This window comes from Octopus bimaculoides, chromosome 5 (assembly GCF_001194135.2).
Source record: "Octopus bimaculoides isolate UCB-OBI-ISO-001 chromosome 5, ASM119413v2, whole genome shotgun sequence".
NCBI classification, from domain to species: domain Eukaryota; kingdom Metazoa; phylum Mollusca; class Cephalopoda; order Octopoda; family Octopodidae; genus Octopus; species Octopus bimaculoides.
Window position 1 is genome coordinate 29,286,264 of NC_068985.1, and position 1,143 is coordinate 29,287,406.

The 1,143-nt window shown below is 29.9% G+C and overlaps 1 protein-coding gene across 9 annotated transcripts in view; it reads right to left on the reverse strand.

The window, feature by feature from the left end:
• The window catches only part of LOC106868342 (protein Aster-B), a 264,262-nt gene that overhangs the window by 17,342 nt on the left and 245,777 nt on the right, over positions 1–1,143 (reverse strand). For all 9 annotated transcript variants that reach the window (XM_014913557.2, XM_014913556.2, XM_014913555.2 and 6 more), the window contains one exon: positions 538–723. In XM_014913557.2, coding sequence (XP_014769043.1) covers positions 538–723 — 186 coding nt within the window. The remainder of the gene's footprint in view (positions 1–537; positions 724–1,143) is intronic.

Genomic DNA, 1,143 nt, shown 5'->3' on the forward strand with positions numbered 1-1,143 from the left:
GTGTGTGTGTGTGTGTGTGTGTGTGTGTGTGTGTGTGTGTGTGTGTGTGTGCGTGCGCATTGAGTTACTTTATACCCCACGATAGGTGAAGATCTGCGAAGTAGAAACAGTACTGTACTGTATATTTTTTTTAATTATTTTTATAATTTGTATATATTTTATTATAAATGCAAAACACCACCATGGAGGAATCAACATAAGCTTAAATAATAAACCATAATAGGTGAACTACAATATGGAGAGGGATTACTGTACCATGTTGAAAGTAACAGTACTCATAAAATCACAGCAATTACATGAAAAATCAGGCCTGGTTAGTAGTTAAATAGGTAATCATCTAGAAAAATCTAAACACCACAATCTTTACTTTTAGTGATGATGCCTCATTTGAGAGACAACAATGGGGATTGCAACTAATACAAAAATGCAAAGAAGTAACAAAATGTATGAGAAATGAAAAAGACATGGAGGAATTTAAATTAAAGGATAAACGAAAGACAAGAATCTGATTGGAAAATAAACCATTTTTTAACTTACTTTTTGTAGGTGAGGAAGGAGTGACTGATTTTGCCTTTGACTTAGAATCGGTACCTGGTCGTTGTACTGGAGTTTCAGATGTACTACCTATTTGCCGACGACGTTTGCGTACTTTTTTCTTTGTTACAGAATGACTACCTGAATGGTTCTGTTCCAATTTTTCAGATTCTGCTTGCAATTCACAAGCTATATGAATGGTTTAAAATAATTTGAATGCAAAAATAAATAGGTTTTTTCAAAAATTCAACGAAAAACTATTATACTCAACAAAATGATTTTACAATTATCTTATAGAAAGAAATATTACAGAGGTTCAAACACACAAAAAGGTTACCATTACAAAAAATAGGTAAAACACCCAATAAAAAGTTAAGTCAACTGAAAATATTTTAAAGGGAATCAAAACATGTTTAGAAGATTAGACTTATTTTTTGAGAATAGTAAAATGTAAGATAAAGTGCATCTTAAAAGTTTCTTTAACAGAATAATGCATGAGGAAAAAAAAATGGAATTTTCAAAATGCACATCAATTTGTAAAAAGGAAAAGCGATGTTTAATTTAATTTGTTTCTTAATTCTTTTTAAGAATCAATTATTATTAATTTTT